General features: G+C 40.0%; 1 protein-coding gene across 4 annotated transcripts in view; it reads left to right on the forward strand.

Annotated features, from left to right (window-relative positions):
• Positions 1-26096, forward strand: part of SH3BGR (SH3 domain binding glutamate rich protein) — a 64093-nt gene that overhangs the window by 5982 nt on the left and 32015 nt on the right. For 3 of the 4 annotated variants that reach the window (XR_010943855.1, XM_067739514.1, XM_067739512.1), the window contains exons 2-3: positions 1598-1783; positions 16837-16917. Coding sequence is in view for 3 of the 4 variants with exons in the window: in XM_067739514.1 (XP_067595615.1) it covers positions 1598-1783; positions 16837-16917 (267 nt within the window). In the remaining variant the exon portion in view is untranslated. Of the gene's footprint in view, positions 1-1597; positions 1784-6063; positions 6104-16836; positions 16918-26096 lie in introns of those variants that run through there. The other variant, XM_067739513.1, reaches the window with a different exon arrangement.

Genomic DNA, 26096 nt, shown 5'->3' on the forward strand with positions numbered 1-26096 from the left:
TTACATAATAAACAAATCTTCCTCTCCTGTTTTCTCCATCTTTCTTTGACTTTCCAGAAGAAGAAACGTAAGTCAAGACTTCGGGAAATGTTCATCTGTGTAGAAACTGTGCAACGAAATGAAATCCTTTTCCAACCCACCTCGGGTCCTGAGGCATGATTTTCTTTTAAAATTCTTTTTTTAAATTGAAGTATAGTTAATTTACAATGTTGTGTTAGTTTCAAGTGTACAGCACAGTGATTCAGTTAAGTCCTGAGGCATGATTAATAGAGATGGAAATAACGCTGGTGAGGGAGTGGACCTCAGCCAGGCTGAGGCTCCCGGGAGGGTATTTGAGGGGGAAGGAAGACAGGGGTTTGGACAGAATAAAGGATATTGCCTTTTGAATATTTAATTAAAAGTAAATCTGCCTGAGTGATTAAGAATCCGCCTGCCAATGCAGGGGACACGGGTTTGAGCCCTGGTCCGGGAAGATCTCACATGCTGTGGAGCAACTAAGCCCGTGTGCCACAACTACTGAGCCTACCCTCAAAAGCCCGCAAGCCACAACTACTGAGCCCACGTGCCACAACTACTGAGCCCATGTGCCTAGAGCCCGTGCTCTGCAACAAGAGAAGCCACTGCAATGAGAAGCCCGTGCACTGCAATGAAGAGTAGCCCCCTTCACTGCAACTAGAGAAAGCCTGTGCACAGCAATGAAGACCCAACACAGCCAAAAATAAATAAATAAAAAGATAAATTTATAAAAAAAATAAAAGAGGGCATCATTCATTCTGGGAGTGAATTCTTTGAAGCGAGAAAACTGTAATTGTTTCTGGGGAAGGAGTTCTAAGCCTTCAAGATGGCCACATTCACAAAGAAATGGCATTTGGTAGATACAGTCCTTGTACGTGAACCAAGGGTAGAGAAAAGGGCCCTAGGATGTTCTCTCTTAGGTGTGGCTGGCACTATGATCTCAGGTGAAGAGCTGGGTGTGAGTGCGAAAGGAGAACAGGGTTATTTTACTGCATTTCTCTTCAATATTCTGGGAGAAATATCCACCAGCTTTTCTAGCTTTTTTTCTCTCTTTCTCTTCTAATAATCTCCATGTGGGCTTTTCAGTTTCCTGTATTATTTCTAAAACTGCTTTTGTTCAATGTGACTTGTTCCTATTTTCATAACTGTGAGTAAAGTGCCGTTTAACGTGGGTATACTTGGTATTTGAGTTTCATAGTAAATTGTCTTTTTTTCCTTCTCTCTATCATCTTTTTCTTTGTAAACGATTCTTACTTATTTTTTGGCATTAAAGCTTAGCAGAGAATTAAAAGTATTTTGAAGGCTTCAAATAAAAGCTATGATGAGAGCATTGCCATTTTTATTACGTCAATTATACATCAATGATTTAAACATTGATGAGATTAAGATTTCAGAATTTAAATGATGACCCTGTTGATCCTATGGAATGAAGAGCTATGATTTTATGGATTTCCTTGTTTAAATATTTAGCGATATTATTTGTGTTGTATGGTACAGTTGAAGGAAGGGCTTAAGTTATGTAAATATAAATAAAATGGTTTTTTACAAACTGTCTAATAGTAATCTCTCTACTCTTGACCAGATTAGGAAGAAACAGCAAGAAGTAGTGGGCTTTTTGGAAGCTAATAAAATCGATTTTAAGGAGTTCGATATTGCTGGAGATGAAGACAATCGGAGGTGGATGAGAGAGAACGTTCCTGGAGAGAAGAAACCTCAAAATGGGATTCCTCTGCCCCCACAGATATTCAACGAAGAGCAGTACTGTGGGGTGAGGTTTGGTTTTTTGGAAAAGTCTTCTGCATGTGTGTTTATCAGAAGTCATTTAAAGCAGATCGATTTCAAGGCAGCATTTGAATTTTTTGACATTTTTCAGGTCATGATCTATTTCTACCATTCAGTACCTGGATGGTAGATCCATGGTGAAGGATCAATAATAGTTAAGACTTACAAAATGATGGAAACAATAAAATAATGATTCAGAAGTTCTTGGGTTTCTTTTAGCTTCCATATTTTGTTTTGAAGAATTGAGGTCACTTGTTTAAGCAAAATACACATTTAGTTGGAAAGAAATTCTGGTCAACCTTGCAGGGTACACATACATGCTCCCACAGGGACACTGGGTATGTTTTCAATTTTGTAAAGAATAATTTGCAAAAGTAGAGTTTGGTGTAAGTGTATCTAAACAGTTTAAAAACTGGTCTGGACACCCTTCCTCCTTGTGAGGACACAGCAAGAAGATGGCCATTTATCAACCAAGAAGGGGGCTCACCAGACACTGAATCTGCTGCTGCCTTGATCTTGGACTTCCAGAACTCTGAGAAATAAATAGCTGTTGTTCATAAACCACCCAAACACAAAAAACAAAATCTGTTCTGGACATTTCATCATAATAACAATTTTATTTTATACATTTAGTAGTCCATTTTACCATAAAATCACTTTTTCCTCAGAGTTTATAGATTCTGCTTAGTAAATCAAATTGTTGAAAGGAAACATTTAAAAACTCAAAGGGCTTTGGAGCATGAAACTGGAGTTATCTTAGGGGTCCTCTAAATCTTCTAGGCCGTTTTTCAGACGCAGCAATCAGGGTTCTGGAAGGCAGAGGGAATCAATGGCCCAGAGCGGACGACTTCTTTTTTTTCTAATTAATTAATTAATTTTTGGCTGTATTGGGTCTTCATTGCTGCGCGTGGGCTTTCTCTAGTTGTGGTGAGCGGGGGCTACTCTTAGTTGCTGTGCATGGGCTTCTCATTGCGGTGGCTTCTCTTGTTGCAGAGCACGGGCTCTAGGTACGCAGGCTTCAGTAGTTGTGGCTCGCGGGCTCTGGAGGGCAGGCTCAGTAGTTGTGGTGCATGGGCTTAGTTGTTCCGTGGCATGTGGGATCTTCCTGGACCAGGGCTCAAACACATGTCCCCTGCATTGGCAGGTGGATTCTTAACCACTGTGCCATCAGGGAAGTCCCAGAGCTGACTACTTCTGAAGGCTAGAGCCTGGTGTAGGAATCTTCACTCACCTCTTCTCTTCTTGCTGCACAAAACTGTTGGTCCTTTAGCTTAGCTTCTCTTTACTGTTATGTTTCTCACCTAAAGCAGGTGTCATCAAACGATAGCCAGAGGGCCAAGGCCTGCAGCTGCCTGTTTTGGTAAAATTTTATTGGACACATCTGCACTAATTCACTTACCTAGTGCCTATAGCTAATTTTGCATGATGGCAGAGTTGAGCAGTTGCAACAGAGACCATATGACCCACAAAGCCAGAAATATTTATGATCTGCCCATTTACAGAAAAGCTTTCGGGCCTTTTATTTGAATCATGAATTGTTTCGTTGTTGGGGGTTTGCATTAGTTTCCTAGGGCTGATGTAACAAAACACCACAAACCTGGTGGTTCTTATGGACTGTGTGTTTGTGTCCCCCCCAAATTCATATGTTGAAGTCCTAATGCCCAATGTGATGGTGTTTGGAGATGGGGCCTTTGGGAGGTGATTAGGGTTAGATGAGGTGCTGAGGGTGGGGTCCCCATGATGGGATTAGTGCCCTTACAGGAAGAGGAAGAGAGAGAGAGAACGGTTTCTCTTCACCATGTGAACAAACAGCCAGAGGCAACTCTCTGTAAGCCAGGAAGAGAGCAGAACCCAACTATGCTGCACCCAGGATGCATTTCTGATATTTAAGCCACCCAGTCTATGGTATTTTGTTATGGCAGCCCGAGATATTACAGTGTCTTAAAATAACAAAAATTTATTCTCTCACAGTTCTGGAGGCCAAAGTTTGAAATCAAGGTGTCAATAGTGTTGGTTTCTTCTGTAGGCTCTGAGGGAAAATCTGTTCCCTGCCTTTCTCCTGGCTTCTGGTGGCTGACAACAATCTCTGGCATCCTTTGACTTGTTGACATATTATGCCCATCTCTGCCTCTATCTTTACATGGTCTTCTTGCAGGTCTCTTTGTGTCTTCACATGGCCTTCTTTTTTTAAAATAAATAAATAAATAAATAATTTATTTTTGGCTGTGTTGGGTCTTCATTGCTGTGCATGGGCTTTCTCAAGTTGCAGCGAGTGGGGGCTATTCTTTGTGGCAGGGCTTCTCATTGTGGTGGCTTCTCTTCTTGCAGAGCACAGGCTCTAGGTGTGTGGGTTTCAGTAGTTGTGGCACTTGGGTTCAGTAGTTGTGGCTCACAGGTTCTAGAGTGCAGGCTCAGTAGTTGTGGCGCAGGGGCTTAGTTGCTCTGCAGCATGTGAGATCTTCCCAGACCAGGGCTCAAACCCATGTCCCCTGCACTGGCAGGTGGATTCTTAACCGCTGCGCCATCAGGGAAGTCCCCACATGGCCTTCTTATAAGGACAAAAATTCATTGGAATAGGGTCCATCCTAGTACAACACGGCCTCATCATAACTAACTACCTCTGTAAATACCTTTATCTCCAAATGAGGTCACTTTCTGAGGTCCTGGGTGGACATGGCTTTATAGGGGACAGTACAGGCTGTGTGAATTTACATGGCTGTGTTAGGATTCCTCAGAGGCTTAGCTCAAAGTCCTGTGAATGTGGGAGTGTCTTCAAACAGTCTTAATGTGGCAAGCAGTTATTTAGTGGAACATATGGTCCAGTCCAGCTCTCCTGGGATTGAAGTTGGAGCTTCCCAGAGTGTAGAGAGCACTTGCTCTGTGAGGAAAAGTCCCTCCCCTGCACCCCCCACTTCTCTCCCCACCCAGTCCAGACCTCCTGGCCTCCAGACATCCCTCAACCCTGAGCTGAATTTTTTTTTTTTTTGCGGTACACGGGCCTCTCACTGCTGTGGCCTCTCCCGTTGCAAAGCACAGGCTCCGGACGCGCAGGCTCAGTGGCCATGGCTCACGGGCCTAGCTGCTCCGCGGCATGTGGGATCTTCCCGGACCGGGGCATGATCCTGTGTCCACTGCATCGGCAGGCGGACTCTCAACCACTGTGCCACCAGGGAAGCCCTGAATTTTTTTTTTTGAATTTGACCTTATGTTTGTTTGTTTATTTATTTATTTATTTATATTTTTGGCTGCATTGGGTCCCTGTTGCTGCACGTGGGCTTTCTCTAGTTGTGGTGAGCCAGGGCTACTCTTGGTTGTGGTGGGCGGGCTTCTCATTGCGGTAGCTTCTCTTGTGGTGGAGCGCGGGTTCTAGGCGCAGGGGCTTCAGTAGTTGTGGCATGCAGGGTTCAGTAGTTGTGGCTCATGGGCTCTAGAGCGCAGGCTCGGTAGTTGTGGTGCACGGGCTTAGTTGCTCTGTGGCATGTGGGATCTTCCCGGACCAGGGCTCTAACCTGTGTCCCCTGCATTGGCAGGCAGATTCTTAACCAGTGCACCACCAGGGAAATCCCTGAGCTGAATTTTTAAGAACTGCAACTCTTCTTGGATAAAGAAAGGGAGAATAAGTTTTTTCGGGGGAGGTAGTGGTGATGAGCAATTTTTATTTTTCATAAAATTTTTTAACAATTGAAAAATTGATAGATGTGCACACGGAAAAATTAAAATGCTTCCAAAGTTGCCTGCAGTGAAGATTCTTCTCCCTCCCATTTCATCCCCCTCTAGTTCCTTCCTCTCAGGTGGGCCAGCTTCATGGATCTGCCATCTGGGAAGTCACACCAGACCCCGCTCAAGAGAGCTCTCAGCTTGGTTTCACGCTCTACTGGTGCTGTCTTGAAATTCACAATGATTTTTGAACAAGGGAAGCATTGTTGTTATTTTGCACCGGGGCCTGCAAATTATGTAGCCAGTCCTGCTCTGGACCAACCAATGCTGGCAATTTCTTGTTTGGCCTTCCAGGAATTTTCTATGTGCATTAACAATTGCATATCACTTAAAAGAGGGGGTGTACTCTATACACTTTGTTCTTTTCACTTAATAACCACATCTCAGAGATCATTGCATAGCTGCACATACTCTTTTTTTAAAAACAGTTTCATTTTATATTGGAGTATAGTTGATTAACAATGTTGTGTTAGTTTCAGGTGTACAGCAAAGTGATTCAGTTATACATATACATGTATCTATTCTTTTTCAAATTCTTTTCCCGTTTAGGTTACTGCAGAATATTGAGCAGAGTTCCCTGTGCTATACAGTAGGTCCCTGTTGGTTATCCGTTGTTGTTTTTCTTAAATTAATTAATTTTTTGGCTGCGTTGGGTCTTCATTGCTGCAGGCTTTCTCTAGTTGTGGCGAGCGGGGGCTACTCTTGGTTGCGGTGTGTGGGCTTCTCATTGCGATGGCTTCTCTTGTTGTGGAGCGCGGGCTCTAGGCGTGTGGGCTTCAGTAGTTGTGGCACACGGGCTTCAGTAGTTGTGGCTCGTGGGCTCTAGAGCGCAGGCTCAGTAGTTGTGGCGCACGGGCTTAGTTGCTCCGCAGCATGTGGGATCTTCCCGGACCAGGGCTCGAACCGTTGTCCCCTGCATTGGCAGGTGGATTCTTAACCACTGAGCCACCAGGGAAGTCCCTGGTTATCCGTTTTAAATATAGCAGCGTGTACATGTCACCCCCAAACTCCCAATCTATCCCTCTCCCCTATCCTTCCCACCTGGTAACCATAAGTTCATTCTCTAGGGCTGTGAATTTGTTTCTATTTTGTCAATAAGTTCATTTGTATCAGTTTTTAAGATTCCAAATATAAGTGATAGCATATGATATTTGTCTTTCTCTGTCTGACTTACTTCACTTAGTATGATAATCTCCAGGTCTATCCATGTTGCTGCAAATGGCACTATTTCTTTTTTTTTTTAATCCCTTCCTCCCTGTCCCCTTTGGTAACCATAAGTTTGTTTTTTATGTCTTTGCTCTATTTCTGTTTATAAATAAGTTCATTTATATCATTTTAAATTTTTAAATTTTATTATTTATTGATTGATCGATTCAGTATTTGTCATTTTTCAAATGGCATTATTTCATTCTTTTTAATGGCTGAGTAATATTCCATTGTATATGTGTACCACATCTTCTTTATCTATTCATCTGTCAGTGGACATTTAGGTTGCTTCCATGTCTTGGCTACTGTAAGCTGTGCTGCAATGAACATTGGGGTGCATGTATCTTTTCAAGCCATGTGTTTCTCCAGATATATGCCCAGGAATGGGATTGCTGGATCATATACTGTTTATTTTAATGGCTGCACAACATTCCATTGGATGTGACATAATTTATTGGCACAGTCCTCTAGTGGGGAACATTCAGGTTGTTTCCAGTCTTTCTCAGCTACGAACGATGCTGCAGGAAACCTCTTTATGGGTACAGTGCTTTGTATTCAGTCTGAGTATATGTATAGGATAAATTCCTAGAAGGTGTGCTGACTTACAGCATATACGCTTCTCACCCTTCAATAGATATTAAACCTGGACTATAGTTGCACCAATTTACATTTTCAAATGTAATTTGAGTGTGACTGTTTCCCTGTGACTTTGACAACACTCTATATGCACACTTTTGGATCTTTGCCAATCTAAGTGAAAAATGTGTTCTCATTGCTTTGACTTGGATTTCTGTCTTAATGGGTGAGACTGAACATCTTTTTCTCTGTTTATAAGCTCTCTGTGTTTTTTTCTATGACTTACTATTTTTCTATTTGGTTCCAGGTAACGTTTACTGGTTTGTAATAGTCTTTACTTTTGAAGGAAAGTAGCCCTGTCACTACCATGTTGCAAATATTTTCCCATGTTTCTTATTTGTCTCTTGACTTTTTAAAGTGACTTTTTTGGAATGCAGGACTTAAATTTTTTTTGTGCAGACAGATCTATTAACCTTTTTTAAAAAAATGGTTCCTGTCTTGTTTAGAAAATTGTTCTGCACTCTAAAATCATCAAAGGAATCATCTCATGTTTTCTTCTAGTACTTTTCCAGTGAAAGTAGGATTTAAAACCTCTTACTTTTGCTTATTTTAGCTGTCCTTTTCAATCAAGGCAAGTTACGGTAGAAACAATATTGAAGCATTTTCTTTCAATCTATGTTAACTTCCAGGGTAAAAGTTCTGCAGTTATTTTCTGCTATAAAAATAAAACCTCAAAGGCATTTTTTATTCTGTTTTGCTGTGATCTAGCAATGCTTTTCATTTTAATTGTGGAAGAAGAAGAAAAGAGTTCCCAAGTAAGAAAAAAGGCTTCTATTTTTAAGATGTATTTTCCTATTACAAGTATGGCTCTAATGAGTAAGCATACAAATTATTTTATGTTTAACTGTTTTTAATTCTTTTCAGTTCTGCCTTCAGAGAGGTATTAGACGTTTTTCTTACTAGCAACTTTGCTAAATTTGCTTTTCTGCAGTCTGTGGATATTCTTAACAAAAATTCATTAATGAGGCAAAGGACTTTGTTTTCAGAAAGTAGGTAAAAATGACTATTTGTATTGTAGGTTCTGATTTTGAAAGGAGACTCAAAAGTTATGAAGGATATGTCAGGTTTAAAATGGCATAAATCTACTCAATATTCTGTAATAACCTATATGGGAAAAGAATCTGAAAAAGAATGGATAGATGTGTATGTATAACTGAATCACTTTACTGCACACCTGAAACTAACACAACATTGTAAATCAACTATATTCCAATATAAAATAAAAATTAAATAAAAAAAGAAAGTGATAAGCCTGCTTTAAAAAAATAAAATGGCATAAATCTGGATGGTCGATGTGTCTTTCCACACGATTGAAATGTGGACGGTCAGAATAATGCTACCATTTAAGTTGAATCACTGGACTCTGGATTCTTGAATGGTCACCTATATGCTGTACCTGATGACGGCAGCAGGGAGAGGGGACCTCAAGGGCAAGCAGTGGCTTTCTCTGCACCAGGGCAGTGAGAGGGCTGGATGTCACAGGTAGTTCTGAGTACCATCGTGTCCCTGCCAGCCTGAACCCCTGTTGCTCTGGGCAGAATAGATGAAGATGTTATCGTGAGGGCGTGGCAGACAACTGTTGCCTACAGAAAGGGCACACCACCGAGAAGCAGCACAGTGGAGGCCGGGTCACCCGCCTGGCAGAAGAACACTAACAGGAAGTAGCCAACTTGTCTGTTGATGCCAAGTCGGAGTCTGTGCATTTTTGCCTAGGTGAGGGCTGGGGTGCCTGCCTGGGCCTGGACGCAGCAGCCAAAGGGGACCTTGACCATTCAGCTGAGAGGCAAGTATCTGTGGGGACACAGGACTGCAAGGGAGGACAGGATGCCCGTCCAATTAGGGCAGGGGGAGGGCGTTCTCAACACACTGATGTTACTGAACAGGGTATTTTATTTTATTTTTTAATTAAAATTTCTTTTTCAGTATGATCACAATTTTATTATATCTTTTTTTTTTTTTTTTTTTTTTGCGGTACGCGGGCCTCTCACTGTTGTGGCCTCTCCCATTGCGGAGCACAGGCTCCGGACGCGCAGGCTCAGTGGCCATGGCTCATGGGCCCAGCCGCTCCGCGGCATGTGGGATCTTCCCGGACCGGGGCACGAACCCGTGTCCCCTGCATCGGCAGGCGGACTCTCAACCACTGCACCACCAGGGAAGTCCATATATATATATGTATCTATCTATCTATCTATCTATCTACCTATCTATCTATCTATATAAAATTATATCTATCTTATATATAACTTTGACAGTACATATACCAACACGTTAATAAAAGTAACTTTTTGTTTTGCCATTATGGGCAATTTTTCCTTGCCTTTTTTTTTTTTTTGCGGTACGCGGGCCTCCCACTGTTGTAGCCTTTCCCGTTGGGGAGCACAGGCTCCGGACGCTCAGGCTCAGCGGCCATGGCTCACGGGCCCAGCCGCTCTGCGGCATGTGGGATCTTCCCAGACAGGGCATGAACCCGTGTCCCCTGCATCGGCAGGCGGACTCTCAACCACTGCACCACCAGGGAAGCCCTCCTTGCCTTTAAAAAAGAAAATTTATTGAAGTATAACTTATTTACAATGTTGTGTTAATTTCTGCTATACAGCAAAGTGACTCAGTTATACATATATATCCTTTTCATATTCTTTTCCATTATAGTTTATCACAGGATATTGAATCTAGTTCCCTGTGCTCTACAGTAGGCCCTTGTCGTTTATCCATCCTCTGTATAATCGTTTGCATCTGCTAATCCCAACCTCCCAGTCCTTCCCTCCCCCACCCGCTCCTCCTTGGCAACCACAAGTCTTGAACAAGCTATTTTATGTTATTAAAATTTTATTATGAAATGTGCCATAGATGATAAAAAATACGTAGTTTCAAGAGGGATAATAAAAATGAACAACCATGTGCACACCATCGGTTTGAGTAGCGTGATATCTCCAGAAATTTAAAAGCACACTGCGTGCTTCTCCCTGATCGTGTGCAGCTCCTTTTGCACAAGAGGGAGCCAGGGTAGTGAATTTTGTGTTTACCGTTCCTTTCCTTTTCTCCCATCTCCCATGTATACACATCCAAGGAATACATTGTTTTGTTTTGCCTATTTTTGAGCTTTATATAAATGGACTCATACTACCTGTATTTTTTTTTGTTTTTGTGGTACGCGGGCCTCTCACTATTGTGGCCTCTCCCATTGCGGACACAGACTCCGGACGCGCAGGCTCAGCGGCCATGGCTCACGGGCCCAGCCGCTCCGCGGCATGTGGGATCTTCCCGGACCAGGGCACGAACCCGTGTCCCCTGCATCGGCAGGCGGACTCTCAACCACTGTGCCACCAGGGAAGCCCCTATCTGTATTTTTTGAGTTGCTTCTTTCACCAACGTATTTCAAAGATACAACCATGTTGATTGTTGTTGTTCCTAGTTTATTCATTTTCATTGCTTCAGAGTAGACACTGGTGTGTGTCTTTGTCTGTCTGAGCTGCTATAACAAAATGTCACAGACTTAGTGGCTTATGAACAAGAGAAATTTATTTCTCATTGTTCTGGAGGCTGGGGAATCCAAGATCAAGGTGTCAGCGTGGTTGAGTTCTGATAAGGGCCACCTGTTTCACAGCTGGTGCCTTCTTGCTTTGTCCTCATGTGATGGAAGGGGTGAGGGAGCTCTGGGGGATCTCCTCATAAAGGGCACTAATTCCATTCACGAGGGCTCCACCTTCATGACCTAGGTCATCACTCTCAGTATGTTTAGCTCTAACAGACAATACAAAGAGTTTTTTAAAGCTGAGCTGAGGGATGGTCACACTTTGAAACTAATGATGGCAGTGATTCCAGGAGAGGGAAGACAGATTTGTGGATGTTTGAAGCACTGGTGAGATCGCCCCCACATTTCCAGTCACTCTGAGAAGGTTTTTGTTGTTGTTTTGATCTGACCTTCCCTCTAGGTCCTGGGAGTCAGGACTGGGGTCAAGTGGAGTAGAACCTTTGCGAGTTGCACATTTTTACCACTTTTTTTTTGGTAAAATATATTTTTCAATTTTATGAAAAAAGATGGTGACAGTGGCTGACAATTTAAAAATATTTTCCTCCTTAACAAAATAATCCATCAACTCTATTTCAACCCCTCTCCCATTTAAAAAATGTTCTAAACCATCTGCTCTGGCTTCCTGTGGCAGCTCAGGGTAGGCCCCACAGGAGGCATCCTTTAACTGTGGCTGTTAGTAAAGAGATTGCGTAGCTCTTCATGTTTGTGTGTCCTCTTCTGTATATATTTAGAACATTTTTCTATTGAGTTTTTGCCTTTTCCTTATGATGGAAAAAGGACAAGCATTTTATATATATATACACACACACATAATTAAGAAGAACATAAAAAATGTGAAGTCCCTCCAAAAGAATCTAACAAGAGATGTCTGGAGAAAATTTAAATTTTACTGAAGACTTAAATAAATGATGCTAGAGAATATATCCTTGGGTTGACCATCTCTATAAAAAGGTAGTATCTTAAAGATCCTAATTCTTCCCAAATTGATCTATAGATCCAATGCTTTTTCAATCAAAATCCCAGAAAGAATTTTTGTAGAACCAAGCAAGATAATTTACCTAAAATGAACAAGGCAGGGTCTAAGAATAGCAAGAAGAAGCAGAAAATAAGCAAGTCTCATTATAAAGCTCTGATCATGAAGACAGTGTGATATTGAAGGATAAATAGACAGGTAGACCTAATGTCCGGAAATAGAGTCCCACACAATACACAACTGGTTAAGACAGTGCTGGCATGGTAGATAGATGGGGAAAGAATGGACTTTTTAATAAATGTGGATGAAACAATTAGATGAAATAACTGGTGATTTAAAAAAATTATTAAAAAATTTACCCTTATTTCTTTTTTAAAAATGGAGATGTAATTGGCATATAACATTATATTAGTTTTAGGTGTGCAACACAATGATTTGATATATGTATATACTGCAAAATGATTACCACAATAAATTTCATTAACATCTATCACTTCATATAGTTACCATTTTTTCCTTGTGATGAGAACTTATATGATCTAGTCTCTTAGCAACTTTCAATTTTTTTTTCAATTTTTTTTTGTCTTATTGATTCTTACTGATCTCTATCTATATACATCTCTATCTATATATAATTTTTTTCCTATTTGCTAAATCTCTGCTCATCTTTATTTTTTCCTTCCATACTCTTTGGATTCTTTTTTCCCCCAACTTTAATGCTTGACTCACTACTTTTAAAGCTTTTTTCTTTTCTAATGTAGGTATTTAAGGCTATAAATTGCCCTCTGTGTACTTCTTTAGCTCATTCCATGTATTTTGATATGCAGTATTTTCATTGTTGTTTCTAAAACAATTGTAGTCCATAATATGATTTCTTTTTTGACCCATGCATTGAGATTTGGATATATTTGGAGTAACTTCTATTATTTTGTTATGTACTTTTTATTTTTCCAACTTTTGCAGTTTCTTTCTTTTTTTATCTTTTCTTGACTTTATTTTGACTAAAGTCTTTTTTCCTAATTATATTTCTCCGTTTACTTAATATAAGCTATCTGTTCTCTTAGTGGTTACTTTAGTTATTTTAACAACCATACTTAATTTAAATTAGGTAAGATTGTATCTTTACTTTAACCCTAATCACCCTTTCCCTATTTACATGTGTTTGGTTATTTTAGTATTTTAATTTGTTGGCCATTATACCACCTCACAACATTTCTACTTGTTGTTTTTATAGTCAAGGTTTGTTTAGATTTAGATTTGCTCACATATTTATTAATATCTTTGCTCATTATTTCTTCTTGCATCTTAGATAATCCACCTGGAATCATTTTCCTTCTGCCTAAATGCGTCCTATAAGAGTTTCTTTAAGTGAGGGTCTGTTGGTGGTAAATCCTCTAAATTTTTTTTGTTTAAAAAAGACATTTTTCCAGACAAGTGTCTTTATTTCACTCATGTATGAAAAATAGTTTCACTAAGTCTAGAATTCTGAGTCGAGGGTTATTTTTTTTGTAAGCATGTTGAAATTATTTTACTTTCTTCTGACTTCTGCATTGCTATTGAGAAGCCAGTTGTCAATCTAATGCCATACTTTGCAGGGGAAACGTTTTCCTTTTCCCCTCCCTTCTACCCCTCCCTCCATGGGCTGCATTATAATCTTTCTCTAGGATGTGTCTAGATTTAGAGGTTTTTTTTTTTTTTTTTTTTTGCCACATGGCAGTGAAAGCGCCAAGTCCTAACCACTGGACCAGCAGGGAATTCCCTAGAATTCTTCTTATTTATCCAGTTTAGGATTATTTTTGGGCTTCCTGAGTCTAAGGATTGGTATCTTCAGCAAGTCTAGAAGATTATTAGCCATATATGTTTGAGTATGGCTTTCCCCCATTGTCTCTGTTAGCTTCTCCTATAAGATGTGTGTTAGACCTTCTCATTCTGTCTTCCTATAATAATATTTCTTCCATATTTTTCATCCTTTTTCCCCCCTCTCCAGATAATGTCTTTGGTTGAATCTCCCAGTTAGCTAAATTGTTTTCTTCTGATGTGGTCTAATTAGCTATTTAATCCACATTTTCATTGTTAGGAGGACTTTCTGGTTCTTTCCAAATTTGCTTAATTGTTCTTTCTAGTTTATTTCTTGTGTTTTCAAGCTTTTCTTTCATTTCTTTATGTATATTAAATATAGATATTTGATATTTTCTGCCTGATAATTCCAGTGTCTGATTCTGCTTTCCATTATTTCTGCTGGCTTTCACATATGGTATATTTTTATTTCCTTATTTATTTTGTGATTTTTGACTCTGAATTGCTCATTAAAAAAATGCTATTTTCAGATACTCTTTGAGGCTGGAATTTGTTTCTGCTAGTTTCCTGGGAGATCCATAAAAGTTAGAACCCTTTTAACTTGATTTCCTTCGAAGATTTTCTGGACAACACATGTCGTGGGAATTTGGATCAAAAACTCTCATGAATTTTGGCTTGTAGATATAAATTCTCAGAGAATGTTTTCTCTTTCACTGAGCACCAAAGTTGAATCAGGGAAGTTTTCTTCCATTCTATTTTTCATGGCAAAGTTTTTTCTCATTTATATTTACATTGAGGGTAGAGCCCTCAGTGGGGTTCTGGTGTGTGTGTCTGTGTATATATGTGCATGTATGTGTGTATCTATGTATATGTGTGTATGCATGTGCATATGTATGTGTATATATATGTGTCTGTATGTGTATCTATACATCTATGTATATACGTGTATGTATGTGTTTATATGTGCACATGTATATGTATGTGTCTATACGTGCAAATGTATATCTCTGTGTGTGTATGTATGTGTGTGTATCTTTATGTGTGTGTGTTTTATAGAACTCCCCACCTTAAGGAGGCCCGGGCTTTATCCACTTGCCTCTTTTCTCTCTGTGGCATCAGAGTGGAAGATAAAGATTTCCTGGTTTTGTAAGAAACTCTCAACGTGGATGGTGGCCTTGTTGTGTGCTTATTCTTAGGATTCTTGATCTCACTTGGCTATACTTTTTTTTTTTTTTTCCGGTACCAGCTTAGCAATGAATTTATACTTTTTTTCTTAATCTGGCTTAAAAATTTCTTTTTCGAGATGGTGTTTTAGGGCATCTAATCTGCCACACTAACGTAACTGGAAGTTGAAAAACCATTTCATACTCATTATTTTCTATATCTATTTGTTAACATCAAGTAAAAAATATGAACAAACTGTTCTTCAGTCCTCTGAAATTCTGAAGAAGCTATATGGACTTAAGTTGAAGCAAAACACAATCTGTTCAATTATAAGAAAACTTATCTTGACTTGAAAGCTTCTAGAGTTGACAACTAGCGATCGTCAGATATTTATCTATGGAATTTTAAGAAACTGGCATAAATTTACTTTATTACCTTTTACCTACTTACTAGTGCTATACTACTAATGAATTCTATCATGTAATCTTTAACAACCACCTAGTAAGTATGTGCTCTGGGAATTAGTGAGAATTTCTGATACCAAAGAATCACTTACCATGCTATATTTCCCTCAGCTAAGATTTGAGGCAGTTTACAAAAACACCTTCAGTACGACAGAAGAAAATTAATCACTGAGAGAATCAGGGCTACAGGTAGGAAAATAAATCTTAGGCTAAGATAAACACATGAGAAGTACATAACATTTTCTTCCCAATATAGGGTGGCCTGTCTTTGGTTTTATGCTCTTAACACATGTAAGAGGAGGGTAGGCAATAAGATGACGACGTTGGTTTGAGTGTCCTGTTCAGTTCAGGCCAGACTAACCCTGTACCTTCTGAGCCTTTTGGCAACACTGTTGAAATTACATCACAGCCCCAATGACAAAGATTGGCAGTAAGAAAGTGGCCAGGGAGTATCTTTTATGTTTAATGATAAAAAGTGAAACTCTTCCGAGTTATTGACAACTACACTACTGGAGAGTTGGTTTAGGGCTGGACCCACCTGGTGAAGCACTGGCCTGGATGTGGTCTGGCATAGGGGTGGAGTTTCACTGAGCTTCCGGTTTCTGTCAGCTACCAGGTTTCAGATCGCTGTGCAGTTTTTCCCATTTTGGCAAAACAAGCGCCTTTCTAAACCCTCAGTAATCTTGTGGCTCCTGATATCAGAAGGGCCTGAGACAGGTCTGGGCCCTTAGAAGCTACTATAATAACAGCAGAGAAATCCTGTGTTGGTTTAATTGTTTTAGTCTTGTGTTGTTTGGACCCTGATTAGGGTCCAAATCCATAGGGTCAAATTATAAGGAAACAGCTAAAGATGTGAAACTTTTAGAGAAGCCTTCCACTATGTATGTTTCTTTTTCACATCTTTATTGGAGTATAATTGCTTTACAATGGTGTGTTAATTTCTGCTTTATAACAAAGTGAATCAGCTATACATATACATATATCCCCATATCTCCTCCTTGTTGCGTCTCCCTCTCACCTTCCCTATCCCACCCCTCTAGGTGGTCACAAAGCACCGAGCTGATCTCCCTGTGCTATGCGGCTGTTTCCCACTAGCTATCTATTTTACATTTGGTAGTGTATATATGTCCATGCCACTCTCTCACTTCGTCCCAGCTTACCCTTCCCTGTCCCCGTGTCCTCAAGTCCATTCTCAACGTCTGCTTTATTCCTGTCCTGCCCCTAGGTTCTTCCTCAGTATGTATGTTTGCGTGTTGTCAGCAATTCCTGAGCAGGAACAATTTGTGTGTGTGTGTGTGTGTGTGTGTGTGTGTGTGTGTGTGTGTTCTCACTGTACTGTAATAGGCACAATGAAGGTGTGTAAAAACAAGTGTAAACTTCATGCTTCAATTTCCTAAATTTGGGCTTGATCATTTTGGTAAAGCAAATGGGGATAACATTTTGTGTTAGCTCCTCACTTAATGACTAATAAATAAAAAATATTAACTTAGGTCAATATACTGGCTCACAAGTGTGCACTGGGTTTAATCATTCTTTTTCTTTGCTTCAAGGATTTTGACTCTTTCTTCTCTGCAAAAGAAGAGAATATTATTTATTCCTTCCTTGGCTTGGCTCCCCCTCCAGGCTCAAAGGTAAGCTTGAACACCCCCTTGGGGTCCAATATAGGTCATAAGAAGTGAGGATAAAATCAGCACCAACACTGTTTAATAAGTGATGATCTTTAAATTAACATGATTTTAATACACTTCTTATTCTGATGAAGTCTTATGCATAGAGATAATGCATGGTTTCTACTAAAGCATGTTTCAAAACTATGCTTTTATTATTTTTGCTCTGTTTACACCTTGTTATAGTAAGCTTTACAATACCTAAGAAATATCATTGCATTCAATAATCTTAAGTGTGTTAATTAAATATGTAAAAGTATAAATTCTCAGGTGGTGTCTATGAAATTATTTTGTTATGAATTTCTCATGACAGCTTATGTTAGTTAATTTTATAATGATATGTACTCCTATATTAATTATTTCTATTGAAAATGAATTGAATTTTCCTTTTTTTTTCTGATGAGGAGGGAAAAAGTAAGATCTAGACTCAAGAACAAGATAAATTTCATCAGGTTTCTTTTCCCCTCTGGTGTTGTTTCATCTTTGATTATGTATAATTATATCAATTAAATAAAGAATTATGCTAATAAAGCAAATACCATGAATTTGAATGTCTGGTGGAGATCACCTGTTTTTTTTCTGTTTTTTTTTTTGCGGTACGCGGGCCTCTCACTGTTGTGGCCTCTCCCGTTGTGGAGCACAGGCTCTGGATGCGCAGGCCCAGCGGCCATGGCTCACGGGCCCAGCCGCTCCGCAGCATGTGGGATCTTCCCGGACTGGGGCACGAACCCGTGTCCCCTGCATCAGCAGGCGGACTCTCTACCACTGCGCCACCAGGGAAGCCCCAGAGATCACCTGGTTTTATTCCTTACCTTCACTGCATTCCTCACCTCTACCAAGCATCTCATACATGACTCTCCATAGATACAAGACAAGCACACATTTGTCTAATTCATTTATTTCTTAACTAATCTGTTTATGCCCAGCTTCATTTCAAAAGAGATTTGTGATGACTGAGTCCCAATTAATTCTCACCATAGGAGACACAACTAAAAATCCTACCTTATAGAGATGGGTGTGTCTCAGAGGCATGTGGATGTGCTGTCTTCCATGTGTCCACATTCTTCAGGTAATGACACCTGAGGTCTCTTAGTGCTTAGGTTAACACATGCAGGTGTAACACGAATTCCTTCTCCAAATGGTAACATGTAGATTTTACAGTTGGTTAATGTTCTATAAGGGGATAATGGTTCTATACAGAGAAATAAAGATATTTCCCTTTTAATGAAATACCTTTCTGGCTTTGGTCAACTTAAATGCAACATATCTCATACACGTTATTAACCATTTAAAAAAGTGCTAAAAGCTGTTATATGCAATTTGATATTTTTTATTTGGTATAGGAGTTTGTTAACTGGGTCACGTTAGTTTAGCTATTATGTTTAAGAGATGGTACCTTACTGTTAAGGTATATTTCTTGGTGGGGACACTCAGGTCACTTGGGTCTTGAAGAAGGACAGGAAGGGTGGAGGGAAGAGTGTTCCAGGCAAAGGTAAGAGCAAATGCAAAGGCCCTGAGGCAGGAAAGGGCTTGGAGACTCCTAAGACCTGCCATGACTGCGCTGAGTCCTGAGTTGCCGAAGTGAAGAGGGAAGGGGCACCATGGGAGGTGGGAGCAGCAGGTGGGCAGCCCATGGGCCACAGCAGTGCTCTGGAGTCTATCTTAGGGGCCGTTAAGACATTGTAAGGGTTTTAAGCAGAGGAGTAATTTTATTTCCTTGTCTAGAACTCTTTTTGGCTACAATGGGATGAATGGATTGAAGTGGTACAAATTACTGTAGTAAAACGGATGAGATGTCATGGTGGCGTGGACTAGGGTGGTGGGGATAGAACAGTACAGAAGTGGATGATTTTAGTATCTGTTTTGGAGGAAGAATTGGTAAGAATTGCTGATGGATTGAATCAGCAATGAGAGGGTTTAACCTCCTTGATTTTAGGACCATCAGATTCTATTTTACAATTTGGTTTCTGGTTCTATTGTGCTCTGAAGAGGGACTGTACCGTGAGGAGTTTTTATCTTAAGTGCATCTTTGTACCCCAATGCGTATCTTCATTTCTCTTGAAAAGACTGTTCTTTGAATATTAAAATTTAATTTTTATCCAATTAATATGTGTATAATTTTGAAAAGGTCAAGGGTTATTACAAGGGTTATTACAGAAAATGGTAGGTCCTGCCTTCACCCCTCATGGATGACTTTTCTGTGTGCTAAGGTGCAGAGCTCCAGGCCAGACATCACTTCTGCTCAGGACTGGAAAGCTGCGGGTCCATATTCTTAGTAGTTTCCAGGGCTGTTGTTGAGAAACTTGGTGCCAGTCTGCCTACTGACCCTGTATTTGTGTCTGTTTTTGTTTTTCTCATTCCTGGGAGAATTTAGGTTCCTCTCTTTTGCTTTGAAGGTGTATGATGAGCTGCTTGGAATGGTCTTTTCTTCCTTGTTTGTGCTGGGCACTTGCTGGGCCTTTTTTCAATCTGGAAAGTCATGTCCTTCAGTTCTGGAAGATGTTGGAGGTACTCTTTCTGTGGTCATTCTTTTCCCATTAGTTTCCATTTTCTTTTCTTTGCTCTTTTTGAAATTCCTCTTATTTGACTGCTGGGCCTCCTGGACTAATCATACAATATTTTGTTCTTTGCTTCTGGTTCTTTCACTTAGCATAATGCTGTCAAGGTTCATCTATGTAGTAGTATGCATCAGTACTTATTTTCTTTTTATGGCAGAATGATATTCCATTGTATGAATAGACCATATTTTATTTATTGATTCATCAGTTGACGGACATTTGGGTTGTTTCCACTTTGGGACTATTATGAATAATGCTGTTATGACCATTTGTATCTTTTGTTTAATTTTATCTTAAATATTAGTATTGTATTATAGGCTGCTCTGCAGAAGAATCACTTGGACAGTTTTTAAAAAATTAAGATGCTTGAGTTCTGCTTCAGACCTACTGACCCTGAATTATAAGGGGAGAGGGTCAGGGACCTTCTTTTTTTTTTTTTTTGCGGTACACGGGCCTCTCACTGTTGTGGGCTCTCCCGTTGTGGAGCACAGGCTCCAGACGCGCAGGCTCAGCATCCATGGCTCACGGGCCCAGCCGCTCTGTGGCATGTGGGATCTTCCCGGACCGGGGCACGAACCCGCGTCCCCTGAATCGGCAGGCGGACTCTCAACCACTGCGCCACCAGGGAAGCCCGACCTTCACTTTTAAAAAGCTCTTTGGTTGATTCTGATGCACACTCCTGTTTAACAACCACTAAGTTAAGGACTCATTTAGCAAATATTCATAGATATGCCTCGCCAAAGTGAAGGTGATATCATATTTGCTTTAGTTAAAGAACTCACACATTACAGAGAAACAATGAGCTCACTTTGTTTCTCTCCCCATCCTTGTTTCCCTCGCTCCTTAGGGGCCACTAACATCATGGGTATTTTAAGACTATATATAAAACTATGTATTCATCTCCACAAGCAGTACATGTGTTGTTTTGTATTTTTAATGCTTAATTGGTATCATATTTTTTTTGGAATTTTCTGCAAATTGCTTTTTTCATTACGTTTTAGACACAGCCACCCTAATATATGTAATTCTATCTCACACTCTGCTCTGCGTCATCTTGTCCCATTAAAAATATTACCTAATCTCAGATTTTAGATCTCACCCTGGTTTGTGTTTAGGTTTTGTCCTATTGCATGAAATTCTTTTTGGCTAAGTAGAAGAAAGGGTGGCCATGGAATTATAGAGCTCAGCCTAGAGGGACTTAACATCCAGTTCAGAGCCTTCTCTTCACAAAGGAGGAACTCGAAGCCCGAGAAGTTTAGGTGATTTGCACAAAGATACTCCACTAATTAGCAGCACAGTCCATGCTAGAACCTGTGGTGCTGTCAGCATTGCTCGGGTTTATAGGTGTTGGTGTGTACTTGGGGCAAAGTCCTTCAAGTATCCTTTGGGAAGACAGACACTTGATGATTTATGGAAGCGATATTATTTGTCAAGTATCGTTTTGTAGCAAACAATATGGTGGAGAAGTGTCAGCAAGGAAATCAATCTTGTTCAAGCTAAAAATAGGTACTCTTGACTATTATGGAGAAAATGTATGCTTATAAAATGATATTAAGCATTACAAGCAGCATTATTGCTTGTAGAACAGTTTTCTTATGCAGGCTGTACCAGGCCAAGTACCAGGTCAGTTCTCCCAAGAGAGCTTTGTAAGTAAGCATTGCCTCCATAAAATCAACCTCAGTTCTTCACAGGCATCTGGTCATATCTGCTTCAATGAGCATCATTATTTTATTTTTCTTATTGAAGTATAGCTGATTTACAGTGTGGTGGCAGTCTCTGCTGTACAGCAAAGTGACTCAGTTATACACATATAGACATTCTTTTTTTATATTCTTTTCCATTACGGTTTATCCCCAGATATTGGATATAGTTCCCTGTGCTATCCATTCTAAATGTAATAGTTTGCATCTGCTAATCCGAAACTCTCAGGGAAAGAAAAGACAAAAGAGCAAAGAACGTAAAATTGTGAAAGGATAGACTCTTTGTTAAATGTTATTGGGACAATTGGACAGTAAGATGTAAAAAAATTGAAATCAGACAACCATCTCACACCATACACCAAAGTTAACTTAAAATGGATTAGAGACTTGAATGTAAGACCTGAAACCGTGAAACTTCTGGAAGAAAACGTAGGTAGTACACTGTTTGACATTGGTCTAGCAGTATTTTTTTGGATCTTTCTCCTCAGGCAAGGGAAACAAAAGCAAAAATAAACAAACTGAATGACATCAAACTAAAAAGCTTTTGCACAGCAAAGGAAGAGATCAACAAAACAAAAAGTCTACTTCTTCTCCCACCTACTGAATGGGAGAAGATATTTGCAAACAATGTATCTGACAAGGGATTAATATCCAAAATATACAAAGAACGCATATAATTTGACATCAGAAAACCAATAAACCCAATTAAAAGTGGGCAGAGAACCTGAATAGACATTTTTCCAAAGAAGACATACAGATGGCCAACAGTTGCGTGAAAAGATGCTCAGCATCACTAATCATCAGGGAAATGGGAACCAAAACCACAAAGAGATATCACTTCACACCTGTCAGTAGGGCTGTCAACAAAAAGACAACAAGTAAAAAGTGTGGAGGAGGATTTGGAGAAAAGGGAACCCTTATACACTGTTGGTGAGAATGTAAGTTGGTGAAGCCACTATGGAAGACAGTATGGCGATTCCTCAAAAAGGAATTCAAATTCTAAAAGATATATGCACCTTGATGTTTATTGTGGCATTATTTACAATAGCTGAGATATGGAAGCAACCTAGGTGCCCATCAATAGATGAATGGATAAAGAAGATGTGATACACACACACACACACACACATGCACTCACTGGAATACTATTCAGCCATAAAAAGACGAAATCTTGCCATTTGTGACAACGTGGATGGACCTTGAAGGTATTATGAGAAGTGAAATAAATTAGATGGAAAAAGACAAATACTGTATGATTTCACTCAATATGTGCAACATAAAAATCTAATGAACAAACAAACAAACAAACAAAATAAATGAACAAACAGAACGAAACACATAGATACAGAGAACAGAGTAGTGGTCACCAGAGGGGATGGGTGAGGGAGAGGACGATATGGGTAAAGGTGATCAACTGTATAGTGATGGATGGAAACTAAATTTTTGGTGGTGAGCACGTTGTAGGATATACAGAAGTAGAAATGTAATGTATACACGAAACTTATACAATGTTATAAATCAATGTTACCTCAAAAAGTACTTAGTGATAGGTTAAAAAATTATAGGTTGTGGGCTTCCCTGGTGGCGCAGTGGTTGAGAGTCCGCCTGCCGATGCAGGGGACACGGGTTCGTGCCCCGGTCCCAGAAGATCCCACATGCTGCGGAGCGGCTGGGCCCATGAGCCATGGCCGCTGAGCCTGAGCTCCGCAACGGGAAAGGCCACAACAGTGAGAGGCCCGCTTACCGCAAAAAAAAAAAAAAAATTATAGGCTGTTTCTGTGGCATGCAAAATGAAGTAATAGTCACTCCAAAAAAGTTTTAGGCAAAATATAAATGTAATCACTAAGTCTATTTTCAAAGACAACAGCAATCATTCTATCTTATTTATAAAAATGAATGAATAGAGGAAAAATCTTGATACAACAAAATTATCCAGAGAACTATACTGTGAATATACCAAGCATATGTACCATGCAATATGCTATGAATGACAAGCATATTCTTACCATATATGGTAGGAATATATCAAGAATATCAAGTAATGAGATTCAGTCGGTCTGGAGTAGATCCTGAACAACTATATATTAGTAAAACTACATGAGTATATTGTTGTAGTTTATCTTATGACAGGGCCGAAAGTAAGCTCATCACACGAGATGAATTGTGCCGAAGCACAGCAGTAGAGGGCTGCCGCTCGCTCAGGCAAAACAGCGCCGTCTGTCCTGCTGTGGTAGCTTTTATTAAAGCATTATCTAGGTTTACATTTTAAGAGTTGTTTTCTTAACATTTCAGAAGTGCCAAAGCAGCGACCTATGTTTTTATTAATTATACAAGCAATAATTGGCTTTCGTGAGCACCTGCCGTGCTTCGTCCTTGAGCGCAAAAGCAGCACAAAGTTCCCACCATTATTCTGATTATACTGAAGTAGCCCAAGGACACTTCCTTGCGTTCCCACCACTCTGATTATACTGAGGACATCTCACGGATCAGTGCCCAAAGCACTCAAGGCTTCTTCGCAGGCCCCCGGTTTGCCGGGGGGTGGGGGCGCTCAAAGCAATCAGGACTGTTTGCAGTTCTGGCTTATTCGCCAGCCTCCAGTTTGTTGGGGCGGGGGGGCTCATGGGTCACGTCTCCTTTCCACGTCCTCAGTTATTCCACTACAGTATATGATGGGAATCTCTAATTGAAAATTACTACCCTGGATCATGCTAGATTGAAATTAAAGAAGTAAAAGATAATCGAGTTAACATTTAAAGCAAATAACTAAAGTTAGGATTGATAACCTATACCATCATTGTCACATATCATGCAAGGAACCACTAGGACCAACGTCTTCTATATGTTATTTTAGTCAGGGGAGTATTATTAAGACACCAATGGAAAATATCCAGTTATATATATGTATATATGTAAATAGATTTTCCCGTAACTGGTAGAGGTACGTACAGTCATCACAATGACAAAGCATCACGTTTACAGAATGCTGTCAGGGTGTGACTATTCAGTATCAGAATCTGAACATCCCAGTGGGGACCGTCGTCACAGCAGCCACCCCAGGATGTTCTGACATTTCCCACAGTGACACTGACATTGCTCAAGAGGGTTCCAATCGTCTGATGGGGTCATGGTCGCATCCTCTAGCAGAAGATGGATTCTCTCTTAGGATGCATCCAAGTCTGGTGAAGAAGGTGCAGATACTATGTCTGGATAATGTAGTTTGGGGCCCCAAATGACGTGTGATTAAAAGTTTTGATCCTTATTTTCTGGTGTGACTAGTGAGCTTCCGTTGAAAGCAATTTTGAGTCACGGCAAAAATATTTCAATAAGTGCAGGGTTTCCCAGTAACCTGAAGGAGGAAGACCAGACTGAACAGAGGATCCTGTTGCCTTCAAAGGAAGGAGCGTGAAAGGAAGAAGGAGAGGGAGACAGAAACATTTGATGAGGACTGTACAAGACATGAATTTGGAGCAGAAACAGACATTCTGAAATTTCCTAATTTAAAACTGCAAGATGAGCGGTGGAGTGGATGCCGTTGAGATCCACGTGTGGTTCAAGATCAACAGGAGGAAATACCTCCAACACAAAATAAAATGCAAAGAAATAGAAATCATTTGGGAAAGCCAGAGCCTGGAAGTCAGCCACAGGAGACCTAGGACATGAACAAGAGTAGTTCCATAAAGAGCGAAGATTATCATACTAGGTGAAGTTAAGTAAGACAGAGAAAGACAAATGTCGTATGCTATTGCTTATATGTGGAATCTAAAAAAAATGATACAATTGAACTTATTTACAAAATAGAAAGAAACTCACAGACTTAGAGAATGAACTTATGGTTACTGGGGAGAATTGTCGGGGGGAGGGATAGATTGGGAGTTTGGGATTGACATGTACACACTACTGTATTTAAAATGGATAACCGTCCATCAACAGAGGAATGGAATGGATAAAGAAGATGTGGTACATATATACAATGGAATATTACTCAGCCATAAAAAGGAATGAAATTGTGCCATTTGCAGAGACGTGGATGGACTTAGAGACTGTCATACAGAGCGAAGTAAGTCAGGAAGAGAAAAACAAATATTGTGTATTAACACATATATGTGGAATTTAGAAAAATGGTACAGATGAACCTATTTGCAAAGCAGAAATAGAGACACAGATGTAGAGAACTAACGTATGGATACCAAGTTGGGGAGGTGGGATGGATTTGGAGATTGGGATTGACGTATGTACACTCCTATGTATGAAGTCGATGGCTGGTGAGGGCCTACTGAATAGCACAGGGGCAAAAAAGGAAGGTACAATCTGTTTGCCAGAAATATATTAAAATGTAATATATGTGTTCAAATGCGTTCCAGTATACATTAGGTGCAGACAAATACTGTTTGATTCCACTTATACGAGGTACCTAGAATAGTCAAATTCATAGTCAGAAAGTACATCGGTAGATGCCAGGGGCCAGGGGGTGGGGAGGGTGGGGAGAGGGAATGGGAATTAGTGTTTAATGGGGACAGAGCTTCAGTTTAGGAAGGTGAAACATTTGGGAGATGGTTGATGGTGAGAGTTGCACAACAATGTGAATGTACTTAGTGCCACTGAAATGTACAGTTAAATATGGTTAAAATAGTATGTTTTAGATTATGTGAGTTTTAGCACAGTAAAAAAAAAATTAAAAAAAAATAAAATGGATAACCAACAAGGACCTACTGCAAAAATAAATAAATAAAAAGAGTGAGGAGAAAAAAAAAGCGTGAAGAGCAGGAGAAGAGAACTCATGACTAAGAGAGAGCAGAGGGCTCTCCACTTGAAGGTGATGCTGCAGCCTCCCCTCCAGCCCCTCGTCTCCTGACTGGGCAGGAAAACCAGAGGGTGCTGTCTGAGG

This window comes from Pseudorca crassidens, chromosome 5 (assembly GCF_039906515.1).
Source record: "Pseudorca crassidens isolate mPseCra1 chromosome 5, mPseCra1.hap1, whole genome shotgun sequence".
In the NCBI taxonomy this organism is placed as follows: Eukaryota; Metazoa; Chordata; class Mammalia; order Artiodactyla; family Delphinidae; genus Pseudorca; species Pseudorca crassidens.